Raw genomic sequence first — 12,784 nt, forward strand, 5'->3', positions numbered from 1 at the left:
AGCGGCTTTTTTCTTCGTTTTGTGCAAATCCTCTGGCAGCATCTGTCGCTCACCAACCTTGAAAGGGGGAATATTAAGACGTACACCCACACTGACCAACATGTCCTGTATATAAAATCCCTTATCAGCCATCACTGAATCACCACGCTGAAGAAGGGAGAGAAGACCAGACTGCTCTGTGATGGACTTATCTTACACCGCGCCTTCAAACACATCAGATACAAAAGTGGCGTGGCCATGTGGTGCAATACCAATAAGAAATTTCACCATATTGTGATTCTTATATGCAGACCAGGATGCTGACTGACGGGCCAACGAAGAGGGTGTGTTGATGTAAAACTCTGTGCAATCAATAACAATATGGGTAGATCGATAGAACAGCTTGAAGCATGGCGGCATCAATTTGTTGACTTTCTTCCGAGAGAGCCAGATTGGGAGTTGTTGAAACTTGAAGTACATGAGGTTGATCCATGTGGCAAATATCAGAGAAACACTGGCCAGAGAAATGGCAAATTTGATGAGACAAATCCAATTCTCCAAGTTCAAGTCGAAGACGCACCATAACCAGAAAGAATTGGTCAATAACAGGCAGCTTCTGCTTGGGGCCAGGCATATTTCCCTGTCTCCCTTGATCGTCAGGAGCTGTCTCACTGCCCCTCCACATGCGCATAACTTCAGCTGACGGAGGAAGGAAATCATAGCATGCCAGTAAGACACGGTACGAAGTGAACCCAGTGTAGTACCAAACTTGGGAGCCGCTGTGGTTGATGTCATCAATGGTGAACCGATGCTCCTCTGTTGCTGCATTTTCTAATGTCTTCTTGTAAAATTTGAGCATAGCATTTTCGGTCGCAAGCACATTCATGCTTGCCTTCAGCTCTGGAACACACTCGCAGCACTCGTGATCATGGGTATCAGGCTCAGCTGCTCCTGTGTAGTGTCAGGTTCCTCTCCATCCGCACAAGCACCAAACGCAGCAAATGCAACAGCACACCTTCGCTTTGGCGGTGCCTGCGAGGTTCGTTCAGCAGGAGGCTTTCTTTTCGCCGGCGTTGAGCTCCAGAAAAAAATAGTCGGCACAGCATTTTTCTTCAAGTTCCTCCGCGTTATGGAGGTAGCCTTTTTCTCCTGAGGACAGCGGCGAGCTCCAGTAGAGAAACACTCCTCCTCTAAGTGTATTGAGCAGACTTTGGTCTAGTCGACAACACGAAATTCCTCGCCTTCATCACAACGAATTTTCACAATCCACTCGTGATGCAATTTTTCATCTTTGGGAAAGGAGTGAAAGGACACAGGCCCTCCAGCTACGCTTCCGCTACTGTTCTGGGTGCATCCAGGTACACAGTAATGATGAAGCATCTCTGCAAGTCGCCAAGCACCAACAGCACGACCTCCACGACAAAATTCACAACAAACTACTCTAGCCACTAAAACGAACGCTGAGTTCCTGCACACCGGGAGAGCAACACCCAAGCGGGCTTCACTTGTCAGATAAAGTATGACGTCATGCATGAACCGGCATAAGGACTATCCAGACCGCAACTCCTCCTCCATGAGCGGTGCGGTCTCGACGAATGGGAGGGGCATATCCAGGTAGTGAGACTTCCGCCTGGGTAACCTTGTCTGTAGTGAGCTTGGTCTCTGTCAAGATAATAACATCAGGCTTCGAGGTCTTCACTGCGTGGTGAAGCTCACCAAGTTTGGACAGCAGTGCAAATGCATTGGTCGTGTTAAGGCAAAGTCGGGGAATAGAAGGGCGGGGAACAAACACTGCTGCAGAGGGGTTAAGTCAGGAAGAAGGCATAACGATCATTAAGATAGTCAGGCTAATGTCATCACTAGATATAAAGGTGACTAGTACTCACGTTCGCCTGCCAGGCTTCTGGCTCATGGCATGGGAGTGCAAACGAGTTGCTTTCTGTTTCCTGGGCCGTCTATTCTTGACAAGAGTGAATCTGCTGTGGTGTTCTGGTAATATTGATTCCCGCTGGCCCTTGGACGACTTCAGTCCATCAGAGAGTACTTTGTCCTCTCTTCCGGCTGCAGTGTAGTGACGCTGGTCTTCTGCATCCGCTTCCGAGTCGCTCAAATCAGTGGATGCAGCTGCTGGATGATGTGTATTGCCCATTTCGTGTAGGCACATTTTGTCATGCTGCCCAGGTATGAGCGCTCCGTCAGAGGTGTTTGCCATGTCAGGGTTTTCCTCGTCTTTGTGTCCTACAGACAGACTTGGGCCGGTGTTGGCGTTTGTTTCGAAGACACGATGTGGCTGCCGTCACTAGCCCCAGACTCAGAATTTATCTCAGATGACGACTCCTCATCTTCCGACTCTGACGAATCATCAGTCACCTTCAGCCGCATCGCAGCAGGAGATGACAGCTGCCATTCCGCCTCGCTGTCGACGTCGATGTCGGAACCAAAGAACGTCTCATCCTCACTCTGAACTTCAGCAGCTACTTCAGCATCCACTCTCCACAAGGCTCGAGCTAGCTCTACACAATGACTGTCACGCGTGCTCTGGCGTCCGCAGCCATCGCAACAAGATCAAGGAACACTCGAGTCGACACTTGACACCACTTCAAACTTCAAAATAATTTACTTCAAGCAAGGAGTTCAAGAAGCTCGTCACACTGTTCGCAGCGTGATCAACAACCGTTGAACGTCACAAATCGACCCTTTCTCGAAAAACTAAGAAACCTCTAAAAGGGTCATTTTCGCGGATTGCAGCGCATTTATTATTATGCCAAAACTAACACTCTACACAAACACTTGTGGCCGAGGCTCAGTATCCCTAAACGTTTTCATTGCCATCTCATTAGAAGGATTGTGCATGTAACTCCAAATGAACGTGTAACACAGTATAAACACGGAAAAATCAGTGAAGGAAAGAAATGGCAATTTTTGGGCAACACAATCAAAGCTGTGAGTGAGAGACAAAGGTGCTAGCCAATTGTGAATGAAATCACAACTCGGAACTCAGAACTCGGTTGAATTCGGATGGTGAGCCAATGTAAATTTGGATGAAACTGATAAGGAAACAATGTTAAGAGTAATGACTGAATGTATTATCAGGCGCGTGCCCCGTATGGGTTCCTGGGTGCCCGGAACCCCCCCCCCCAACCCTTTTTCGATCAAAATGCAGGATTTTGCTTCATTTTTTGAAGTTTTCCCGGGGAGGCCCCCGCACCCCCCCCCCCCCTTGAAGGGCACCGGCGCACGCACCTGATTATGATCTGGTTATGTTGGTGGACAGTTAGTCATAACTCGTACCATTTTGCCCTTCTCCATTTTAACCGAAATCACAACGGTTCGTCCTTCTCTTTTTGAAGAGGATTTTTAGAAAAGACTACTTCCTCCGCGTCATTGAAATTGTCGCATTTTGAGTGGTGACTTGGCACTTGTTACTGACAACTCTATAAGCTTAACCATACAAAACGTATTACACAGTATGATAGTCTGAAGGCTAGAGTAACATTCCAGGACAGTTGGAATGAGAGTTTTCACGCGGAGATGAAGGCCTCGTCGTCGCTGATGTCAATGGACGCCAAAAAACGTGCCAAAAAATATTTCAAGGAAGGTTGTAAGTTGGTCGCGCCTCATCTCAAACGCTTTGACTTTCTCCACAGGACAAGAGCTGCTATGCTTCTTTTCTCACTCACACGTCAGTACTGCACACATACTCACACAAACACACACACACACACACACACACACCACAAACACACACACACACACCACACACACACACACACACACACACACACACACACACACACACACACACACACACACACACCTACACACACTATCTCTCTCTCACACACACACACACTCATACACACACACAATCATCACAGAATAAGCAACTGCGGGGGACAGCCACAGCAAGGACGCTAAAGTATAGCAGCAGAGTCACACAGCTAGCACATGGGACACCTGCAGCAGATTGGGCAGGGACTCCTGAATATAAGCCTTCATAGCATCACTTCTCCATCCTCCCTGTCGCTGAATGAGCCTATCTGGTACTCCTGCTACAGCAGCCGTGGATGCACCTCCCAACCTCAAACTGTGTAAACGATACCCATCTGGGTTTACGCCGATACGCTTTAGAGCTTTACGCCCTAGCTCTCTTGCTCTGCTGTAGGATAGCGAGTGCCTGATGGCGGTCCTGCCCTTTACACAAGCTATACGCTCGAACAGCTTGACATGACCTTGGTGCCCTCCTTTTTCAATCAGATGCTCCACTAGCAATACCGGGCACAGGTCACTCTCCCACCGGCTGATGAACACCGAGCTACTTTGCCTCAGTTGGTCGTTCTTGCGAACTTGCAGGAAGACCGCCATATGCGATGACTTGATGGCTACCTCGTCCACGAAGATGCTGGCCAAATCATCCCACCTCATCATACCGGAATAACCCAGTACTATGAGGGTTAGGGTCTGCAGGTCTTGCAGTGATGAGCTTGACAGTTCCCGATGGAGGCGCTCCAGAAGTGGTTTTGTTAATGGCAATTCTCTATCCTTCGGTCGAGCCAGAGAGCGTTTGGCTGCCTGCATCACATTCTTCACCACCCCGTTAGAGCATGGGTCTGGGGATCCCTGGATATCATGCTTCCATGACAAGGCGCACACGGCTGAGACCAATGGGCTGACAGTTTTGGCATCTTGCATGATGTAGACCAGATATAGGGCTACATGAAGTGAGACAAGAGACAAGAGAGACATTTGCAAGGTCGCCTCTGGTGACTTAGAGTCACCGCTGCACAAGTTCCTATTTATGTATCGTCGCTCGGCGACGAGCCAGACACCTTTCCAGCTCCTGTGGTCTCAGCGGAAGCCTCGCTCTCGCATTGACCTCGTGTTTCCTGATATCGGTGCACAGGTGGAATCCAAGTAAGCCAGCATGTGCGGTGGTCGGACACCATCGGCATCCGAGTTCCTGTGCGGTGATGCAGTTTGGGTGATGAACTTCGCCTCGTCCCCGAAGTGGCTCCCTGGTGCTCTCGAAGAACGCCGTGGTCCTTTGACCTTCAGAGTGCGTCTAGATAATGGTCGTCTGTGGAAACGGCATGCTGACCATGTTCATCTACGAATGCCAGGCCACAGCTCACCAGAATCTTTAACATCAGCTCCAGTCCGTCATCAACAGTCATTTTCTTATTCTCAGTCTCCTAGTCTGTCTTCGCCGACTAATCATTCTTCTACCGCCACTTTAGTTTATGATTCTGTACCCGAGCCTTCTCCTGCAGCGCCTTCTTCTTCACTGTCTCCTGTACCTACAGTTTCTTGGAGTCCTGATAGTCCTGTTGCTTCGAATCCTGCTACTGTTAGTTCTGCTGCTGTTGTTCTGCGACGCTCCAGTCCGTTCACATGGGGTGATGCGAATAGCGCAAATCGATTCATGAATCGATTCGCGGGCATAATCGAACGCACTCTGTTGCATGGCCTAGGTAATGGCTTGGTACTGAAAGCGGTATGAAGCATCAGAGGACAGCAAGAGGAAAAAATAAATAAATACTCAAGTTCAGATCCAGCACCGAAAAACATAAGGATGGCATGCACAGGCGAGATCAAGACACATAAAGCTTTAACCAGTTGACTTGGCCTGGCAGCTTACTGGGGTGTCTCGCACACTTGGCACAATCAAAGTAGTGACTTAACCTCCATGAATTGGTTTGGCGTGACAACAATGGAGTTGTGCAGTTTGTCATCATGTTACCTCACCTCGCGCATTGCCGACTGCCACGACTGAGTGATGTCTATGCGCTACCTGCTGGTCTAGTTATCGCTCCATCTGGAACGTACACTTTGTTCTATTGAGAGAGTCCGGGAACCCTGGTCTTACTCTCTGGATGAAGGAAACCGGGACAGTAATGCTTCCCAACCCTGGTCAACATCACCCCCCCCCCCCCCCCTACTGTTGCTGTCGCCTTCTCTGTTGTGCTGTCCACTGCTGCAATAGCCCAAAGATTTTGTCATACCTGTTTGCACTCATACAATCCCTTGCTGCACTTTGAAGTTGTTTCCGATGCCCATGTACTCATTATTCTTTGCTTGCTTTTATGCTGAGGAACATATGCTGGATCCCTATACTGCATAACCCGCGTACTCATTCGGCCCATTCGATAGAAATTATCGATGTAACGAGTAATCGATTATTCGAATTTCCTCGATCTCTTGCACCTCAAGTCCTCAACGAATAATCGATCGGATATAATCTAGGTTGAAGGTTCGAAAATTCGAATATTCGCAGGCGGACAAAGTCTGTGCGCTTCATACCACGCGTGCAACCCTAGACCTATCGACTTGAATGCATAAACTAAGTTACTAAGTTAAACTACAGTCCATTCATAACAAGATGGGCCCTGGCTCTGGCGAGCTCCCGTATTTGGCGATTTTTAGTGATTTTATCGTACAGAGTGCAGTGCTGCAGAATTTGAAATTTGAAAAAAGGTCCAAAAAGGGTACCTGAACTGGGGTTCTAACCGCACAGTGCACCTTTGGGTGACTTTTTTGTGTTGTTATCTTTTAGGGCCATGATACTCCACTTGATCTGGCATTGCGAGGAAGGCATACAGAGGTTGTGTCCATCATAATGAAGTACATCCGTACTCTGCTAAGCAATCAAGAGGTAATCATTCTATAGTCCATTACAGGTACCGGTATACCTGGTATGCCTTTTTCGACTTATCCAGATGAACTGATTTGTGCCAGCAGACGCATGAGTCATGTCCTGGTGTTGTTACCTGGCACTCTGATAGTTGCTCTCTTTTATGTATGCATAGGCTTTTGGTGAAGCAAGTGATGAATCAGGGGCGTCACACACGGTATGACCACTACGACCATGGTCGTACCACTTTTCGTCCAGGATGGTCCACCCAATTCATCCAAAAAAGCAATAAAAAATTCAAGGATCTTCGAACTTGTACAAAACATCACAACTAAGTTACTTTCATTGCAAGGAGCATACAATTATTTGGTTCAGACTTGATGCCTAGCAGCTGGCACCCCAAAACTCCGGGAGACTATCCATTGCGATAGGCGGTTGGAGTCACGGGTAGAGACAACCAGATGATGGATTCCTCGTGGACGCATTCACTGCAAACTTGACGGAAACCGTGCTGGCGGCGATCACTGGGTCCAGAACTAAAAATTTCCAATATCTACGATATGGTAGATCTTGGAAATGTTTAGTTCTGGCGATCAGCACGGTCAAGAGACACTACAAGCATGTCACTTGTCAGCTACAACAACATATTCTTTCCACAACGACACCTACCTAGTACCTCTGGCTCTTGACGATCTACTGCAAGCTGATGCGAAAATGCATTACATCTATAACCGCGAACCCCGTGCTTGTCAACGGAATAGGGAAGCGCTTCATTCTCCGAAGTTGAAAAGTGTTTGGACTGCTGTTCCACGGCGCCAGAACGTTCTGCATTTGTTCACCGACACAACCCGCTTCACCAAATGACTTGCGATTGTTTCGTTCTCAGAATTTTCTGGTAGCAGCAACAAGAATGGCGTCCGCGACGACAGGACGAAAGTCTCTCGCAAACTAAAGTCCTGTTGCCATGAAGACAGAGAAGATTCCACAAGCCCTTTCTTCTGCTTCCAGTGTTGTAGCTCTCCGGCCCACTGGCAGATCTTTCAATCCCACCGAACACAAAAAGGATCTTCTTCTTTCTCTAAAAACAGCTAGTTTTAAAACATAATTACTTCGCGACTGTCCGCGGGCCGGCCGTGTACATAGACTAGAGCATGCGGCGTGGCGCACTTTTGCAGGGCATGACATACCGGCACGTTTCGAGGACAATGGCTTCCTTTTTCACCTATGATGTACAGAAAATACCAAAAAATCCATGAGAAGCATTTTTTGAGCTGGAGTGGGGTTGTCTAATAAGTGCTAGGGGATCCCTCCTTCGCAGCTGTAGAGTGCTAAAACGTGCCCTGTTGGCCGAAAAATCCGAATTTTTTCTCTGCAGAACACCCGGACCCCGGTCATACCACTCCCAACCGCCCTGTGACGCCCTTGTGAATAGAATTAAGATAGAAGAAATCACATGGAAACGAGTTATGAACCAACTATCCACGACTGAAACAAGATAATAAGCAGTCAGAAAGTGCGATAAGAGGGCACAAAACTGACATGTTACGGAGACATCCAACAACCTGAGATCTAACCCTCACACACCTTCAGTGCGCAAACCAACAGCCTTCCAGCTTGGAACGTTCAAGGTTTCTTACTGCTTGTTATCTTGTTACAGTCGTGGATAGTGGCTTAATAACTTGTTTCCATGCGATTTCTTCCATTTTAAATATATTTGTTGGCTCAGTGTCCAAGTGATGAATATACATGTAAAAAATGTTATGGTACGCACGTGACGCAATGATCTTGTCCCCATCCACCTTTAGGTATCCGTATTATATGTCTCCGAAACACTTGTTTGCATAACATATGTATTTATTTTAAGTATATGAAGGTGCATGCTTTGGCACATGTAGAGCATTTCGTTCATAGCATAAGCCATTAACACGTAAGTACAATGTGCAATGAGTTTATGATAATTATGGTGTCATTCGACTACTTCTTATGTACTACTACCTCCGACAAGCGAAACTTGGCGCTTGTTTTTTTTGTTGCTTTTGTGTTGGTACCACAACATCACAAAGCTGTGTGGTACGACCTACTTGTAGCTCGATGCTACCGGGTGCAGGAAGCCAAGCGATAAGCTGGTGAGTGGCACATAGTTCAGACTTAGTCAGAGGGCGGTTTGCTAAGGCAGACCAGTCCCCTCGTGTACCAGCACAACGGTGCGCGCTTCCATTCTGCGAAGGAGAATTGTCGTGCCTTCGCATGTCAATGCAAAACCAAGGAGTTCTCTCTCTTCACCTGGTCACTCCGCCAGAACAGAGTCCAGGCGTATATGTCAACAACCTACTCAATCTGCGGACAGCATGCTGTTTCGTTCTTTGTGAACTCATCAGCGCAGCACAGAGGAAATGAGGCCGAACCTGATAGCAATGAAAATAAAAAAATGTCCAATCAGGCCCGAACGTACCTTGCCAGAGTGCTCAAACTGACAAGTCAGTGAGCTGTGAGTATTGCAAACAGCAAAGGCACTACCCCACATAAGAGTGCTCAACTACTACAAGAGCAGGAGCGAAAATTCCAACAACCTAGCGTCTTTCAATAGCCTTCCGAGCGATGCGTCTCCGGTGACTAACGAAATTTGCCAGGAATTGCTGCCGGCAATTTTGGATTGTTGGCGAGAATAACCGGCGAAGAGGTTGGGAGTCCAGGCGCGTGTGGAGGTGTTGCACAATTCACGGCATTCTGGAGAGTGGCGGTGGAAATGACTACCCTCGACATCGTGGCTCGAGCACAGCACACACGCGCGACACCAAGATTTCCAGAGCGATCACGGCAGAAGAGGTACTTGCTGCAACTGAATCAACTCTTGTCGCATTTTCGTCTCACTACAGGGACAATTCCTCGCCAGAAGAAGCTGTGATCTCTGAGTCAGAGGAGAATGATTCAGACTACCGTAAGGTCGCACATAAAAGCCGGGCTTATAAGCTTATAAGCCTCTTTCTGCACCAGGCTTTAATGCAAACCAGGCTTGTATGCAAACCATCCTTATATGCACCACTGATATTTTTGCCAGGCTTGTGTGCACATACAAGCCAGGCTTCTACGCGCGACACGTATAGATCTACTACTGACTACTGGTATGGCGGTAGTTTAACTATGCACTGTGCATAGCGCATGCACTCTTGACCTACCCAATCTGCGCTTGCATAGAAACCAGGCTTCTACGCGCGACAGGCTTTTATGCATTTGACCCGTTTGATTTTCAGGATCCGCGATGTGCTTGTATGCAAACCCGGCTTTTATCCGCGACTTTACGGTAACTGGTGTCTCTAATGAATTATGTCCTTGTTGAGCAATACAAAGTTAGTTGTGTTTTGGCAAGTCAATCATTATTTTCGAATGTAAAGTGTGAGTTATTTCGAGTAATTTGAAGTAAAAACGCGCTAAGTTTCGCTTGTCGGAGGTAGTACTTCTCATGAACAGTAATTCATCACTGCAGTTGTGCAATGCTTCTATGCTGTCAGTTCAGAGTGAGGACTGACAAAGAGACTTTTGCTGGAACTTCTGTCGTGCTTCTCAACATTTTAACCATTAGTGAAATTAATGTAGTAAACAGTTTCCTCTAAGACAAAAATGCGATAATACAAATGTTTACTTTAGTCTTCTTTGCGCTGTTTTACCACCTCCTTACTGTACTTAATCCACTGTTCCTGTTCCTTTTCCTTTGCCTGTATTTCACCTGATGAGAAGGCTTGAAAGTATACTTGTGAAACCAAAAACTTTCAAGATGTTCGTAAAGAGCCTGAAGTGTGTCCTTTTTATGAGTATTATAAAATTAATATATTTATATTAATTTGTATTGTATGTATTAGGGCCAATCAAGTTTGGAAGTCCAAAATTTCAAACTCTGATGTGCTGCTTATACTCCGAATTTCCGAAAATATACGAATTTTTGGGCCCAAAATGGGGGGTCGGCTAACATCCCGGAAATACGGTAAACAATATGCAACAAAGTGTGGATGCTTTATATGGTTTTCTTGAACTTTCGCCTCTTGTTTCTACATTCAGTGGTATTTCTTCCAGATAATAGCGCTTTAGCTTTAGTGTGGTGTCCATCAGCACTCGGCCGAAGGCCGGAGATGGGCACCCACCGGGCTAGCATCCAGCCGCCAAAGGTGGGGCCATGCATCATATGGATATTAAATATGATTGTAGGTAAACAACAGAGAGAAACACACAACACTTTTTAAATATCGATCATAGGAACACGAGAGAGTTTGGAGGAAAATCGGACCGAAAGAACTCCACCACCCAACCCAGAGCATTACGAATCAAGGACCTTACGCAGGATAGATGCAGAGCCAAGGAGAGCATTCTTTTGCAATTCAGACAGAGAGCAGTAGCTGGTGACACCGATGGTGGAAACGGTGCCTAAAGTCCCAACTACCACAGGAACAATCTGAGTCTCAACTTGCCATAGCTGATGGATTTCGCGAGCAAGCAGTTGATACTTGGCACGTTTCTTAACTTCCTTTCCAGCAACGCGTGGATCACCAGGTACAGCAATGTCAATGATCAGGGCATTCTTGGCAGGTCCATCAACCAGAACAATGTCAGGCCGTCGGTGCTCAATGAAGCGATTGCACCAGATAGTGAAATCCCACAGAATCTTGATCTTCTGGTCCTGCGGAGAGATGTTGGCGTCTGAAGTATCTCTAGCTTCAGGCTCGTTATCCTCGGGTGCAGGATGCTCTTGTACCGTTGCATTGGTCTTGGTATGCTCAAGCACCGGATTATTAATATTAATTTATTTTCTCGTATCCGTCCCGAATGGGACTCGCGACGGCAGAATTGACTGTGAGCTTGTGTGTGTGAGAATGGGAAAACGAAATGAAAAAGAAAAAGGAGAGTCTTGTAAATGTTGGGTTAGCTTTTGGGCTAACCCTAGTTAGCGATAAGACCGATACGCTGCTCTCTATCTCATGCTAGCTAGCTGCGACTGAGCTGGCTTTACACGTGCACTCAACTGCTGCGCATGCACGCCCAAATCGCCTTGGGTAGCTCTTGCTGCGCTGACTTTGGCTTGCGCTTTCCTTTGCAGTGTCACTGAGCAGCAACCGGAATTTGTACGTCGCAATCGAGCTATGTCGTTGCTGTGTCATCATCTATGTGCCATGCGCTACTTGATGTACCAGCCTGCTATGCCGGATACCGCCAGCCATGCATCGACCAGGCGCCAGGCGCGAACTGATGGTGGTGGTGGTGAGAAGGAGAGCTCTGTGCCAGAACTTTGCAGCCTAGAGAGCGTGTGTGGGCAGGCGTGTGTTTACCGCCATATTGCCAGGTGTGTCTTTACCACCATATTTATCAACCATAAGTACAGCTGCAGTGGTGTCTTCAATTTCATTCTCCCAAGGACACACTTCTTGTAATAAAGGTCAAATTTGGGAAGAGCAGTACTAAACTAAATGGCTGAGCAGATGTTACTCCATTGTTTTCTGGCACGGGCATAGCTGTCAAGATCACGAAGGCAGCTGGACTTAAAAATGCAGATAGTTGTGGGGTATAGCAGATGGAAATGTCTATGGTAGCAGAGTCCTTCCTGGAAGTGTAATCAAGAATAGCGACTCTAGTGGAAGCTGAGGAAGCTGTCGAGAACTCAAGCACCCTTCAGATCTTTGTCATAGTGCCACCGAATACTGGCAATCTGAACGTGGACAACAAAAAAGACGAGTAATCAGATGATTTGATGGATGATAAACGTATCACGGAATCTGCTAGAAATATGGAGCTAGATAATTGTGAGACTAAGGAGTGGAGAGGATGATGACGTTGGTGGCTGTTCTGTTATTGTGAGGACGACGGCGAAAAGTGTCAATCTGCAACCAGCTGGAATAACACGCTGGGTGAAATAGACTGCTGACGATGATAGCCAACCTCAAATGCAACTTGACTCATCCATTGACGATCACCCCGAGTTCGTTACGTCATCACCAGTGGATCTCTCATGGGGTGTACACCCTGTACTTCTCTAGAAATAGTGGACGAGTCAGTACCGCACAATATCCGCGACAAGGACATTGAAGGACAACACTAGCTCGGAAACAATTGATCTTGAGAGATTCATTGGGACTCTTCTTGTCTGGCTAATGTACCAATCTCTTGCAACTAATCTGAGCGTGCCAATTA

The 12,784-nt window shown here is 47.1% G+C and overlaps 1 protein-coding gene across 1 annotated transcript in view; it reads left to right on the top strand.

The window, feature by feature from the left end:
* The window catches only part of LOC135820962 (uncharacterized), an 86,713-nt gene that overhangs the window by 40,671 nt on the left and 33,258 nt on the right, over positions 1 to 12,784 (top strand). Inside the window, exon 3 of the mRNA XM_065334021.1 lies at positions 6,533 to 6,631. Coding sequence (XP_065190093.1) covers positions 6,596 to 6,631 — 36 coding nt within the window. The 5' untranslated portion in view covers positions 6,533 to 6,595. The remainder of the gene's footprint in view (positions 1 to 6,532; positions 6,632 to 12,784) is intronic.

The sequence above is a fragment of the Sycon ciliatum genome, chromosome 7 (genome assembly GCF_964019385.1).
Source record: "Sycon ciliatum chromosome 7, ocSycCili1.1, whole genome shotgun sequence".
Lineage (NCBI taxonomy): Eukaryota > Metazoa > Porifera > Calcarea > Leucosolenida > Sycettidae > Sycon > Sycon ciliatum.